This window comes from Naegleria gruberi (genome assembly GCF_000004985.1).
Source record: "Naegleria gruberi genomic scaffold NAEGRscaffold_673, whole genome shotgun sequence".
In the NCBI taxonomy this organism is placed as follows: Eukaryota; Heterolobosea; class Eutetramitea; order Acrasida; family Naegleriidae; genus Naegleria; species Naegleria gruberi.
Window position 1 is genome coordinate 1 of NW_003162899.1, and position 2,310 is coordinate 2,310.

General features: G+C 33.3%; 2 protein-coding genes across 2 annotated transcripts; one reads left to right on the plus strand and one right to left on the minus strand.

The window, feature by feature from the left end:
• Positions 1-100: 100 nt before the first annotated feature.
• NAEGRDRAFT_76940 (uncharacterized protein) lies at positions 101-703 on the plus strand (the record flags this gene model as incomplete). The annotated part of the gene is made up of 1 exon (XM_002668102.1): positions 101-703. The coding sequence occupies one exon, from the start codon at positions 101-103 to the stop codon at positions 701-703; it is 603 nt and encodes a 200-aa protein (XP_002668148.1).
• Positions 704-1,207: 504 nt separating this feature from the next.
• On the minus strand, positions 1,208-2,154 carry NAEGRDRAFT_76941 (uncharacterized protein; the record flags this gene model as incomplete). Its single annotated transcript, XM_002668103.1, has 3 exons — positions 1,208-1,795; positions 1,844-1,990; positions 2,047-2,154. Coding segments are annotated over 3 exons (843 nt in total), but the record flags the coding sequence as incomplete, so codon positions are not given.
• Positions 2,155-2,310: the final 156 nt, after the last annotated feature.

Sequence of the window (2,310 nt, forward strand, 5' to 3'; positions counted from 1 at the left end):
TTACATTTCCAAGAGGAAACAAATTGCCATTCATACTTTTCTAAGTGAAGTATTGGAGAGGGACGATTTGTCAATCAAGTGCAATAGATGTCGTATTGAAATGGAACATTTACATGAGGTTAATGCATTCACTCTTCATCATGTCATGTATAAAGATGATGACTTTACAAAGACATTTAGGAGTACAACAAAATTCATTCCCGAATTCAAAAAGTTTGGTGCTGATTGGTTCAAGAAGAATGAAAAGTTGGAAGTATTGTGTAGACCTTGTCATGGTTTGGAACATGCAAGGAATGTTGAAGGTGGTTCTAATTGGCAATATTGTCATGAAAAGATGATCACCTTGATGGGAGGAAAATGTCAGGAATGTGGCCTGTCTTTTGAATCCAATTCAGAATTGGGAAAGATCTTTCATGTGCATCACAAGAATAGGGATGGTGTGAAGAAGAGAGCCCAAGCAACAGAAGATATTGATGATGAAGAGAGGGAAGTAGCCCAACATGTTAATGAGTACAAGTTAATTCTTGCAATGACTGAAGAGCAACAAGTAGAAAAGTTGAAGGAATTTGAATTGCTATGTGATGGATGCCATTATTTTGAGCACATGGAAAAGCATGCAAGATCGGAAGTTATCGATTTAGGAATGAAGGAGAGAATGATGAACTTGTTGAGTTTTCAAAGAGTATTGTCTATGGAAAAATAATAAATTGTGATGATGATTTGGGACAAAGTACTGTCATACCTTGTAAAATTGTGGTAGAGTTTTCCCTCTGGTACTGCCATTTTTTTGTTGGATTTAAAAAAATTAAGGATCCGCAACTCGAGTGACTTGTTCACTACTTCAAGTATTTCCAATTACTTCATTTCCAGATATATTAGTGATATTTCCAATCATAATAAATGATATTATTGAAGATGTCTACTCGTAGTTTGCAACATTGTTATTATTTTGTGTTGGGTGAGGTTGTGTGCATTGAGTTGATGTTTGGTTGCATTTTTTGTTTCAAGATTGCATCTCATTTTTAACCTGAAATTCAAGCGAAAAATCATGTACCCACTTTAGAACAGCTCATTCTCAATCATTTCTTGAATTAAAGATTGGAAAATTGAACCACATGTAGATAAACTCGTAAATGCGAGAATTTGAAAAAATAAAGTAAAAATATCAAGAAACAAAGCGAGGAATAGCAAAAGATTACCAAAAAGTTTATTTTTTATTCTTGAAAGGAACCTTAAATTTCTTCACAACAGCAGCAGCAACAGCAGTACCCTTAGTAATGGGTGTTTGGATTTGTTTTGGAGATTGATCAATTCTAGTGACATATCCATGAGTGAGTTCATTCCAAAATTTGCCAGATTCAGCTGGTGTTTCCTCCTTCTCTTCAAAGGCTTGCCTAATAGCATTGTAATGCTTTTTAACTCCAACGATTGACCAGTCCAACTTTACACCAATCAAAATTGGGAATTTATCTAACAAATTTCCAAGGTGGAAAAGCTTGGTCATTTTGGAAACACCTACGGAAGGGGCAAACTTGTGGAAGGCATCTTTCTTTTTCAATTGTCTGTTACTGGCAAGTTCTTTGGAAAGTTGAATGAAAACTCGCAAGCTGATTAAATTTTTGCAATATACACTTGAATTCAATGCTTTGGAAATGTCAGTCTTTAATCTGTGGACATCACCATCAAATATTGTTCCAATTACTTGTTCACTAGCACTAGTGATTAGATTCTGTTTCAATTTTTGTAAGGTAATCCTATTAGCTTCATCCAACTTTTGAACAGCATATTCTATTAGCTGAGAAGGAACAATAAAATTACAGATCCTCAATTTATAAATACTTACATTCTTTTGCTTCTTTCCATTCTTTAAAGAGTTTCTTTTTCTCTTCTTTGATTTTGCCTTTTCCTCCTCAGAATTACTATAGGAATCATTCTCATCATGTTCATTATCGGATACATGTTCAAACTCTTCTGATAATTTATCTTGATCCTTATTACAATTGAAATGAATAAAAAATTGCAGATCCTTAATTTTGTAATACTTACATCATGATGGCTTTTCTCGGAAGCATCTTGTTGTTGATCATTATCATCTTCCATTTGATCTAATATTTTCTCCTCATCATCAGAAGGTTCTGTTTCAATATCTTGTTTCTATTATTTAAATAATATTCAATTGTATATACTTGTATTCAAATAAATAAACAAACCTTAATCACTTTCGTAATTACATCATTATCTTCTTCATCATCAATTTGGATTGGATGGAGAGTACGAAATACCTTCAACTGGAATATCCAATTGGATTCA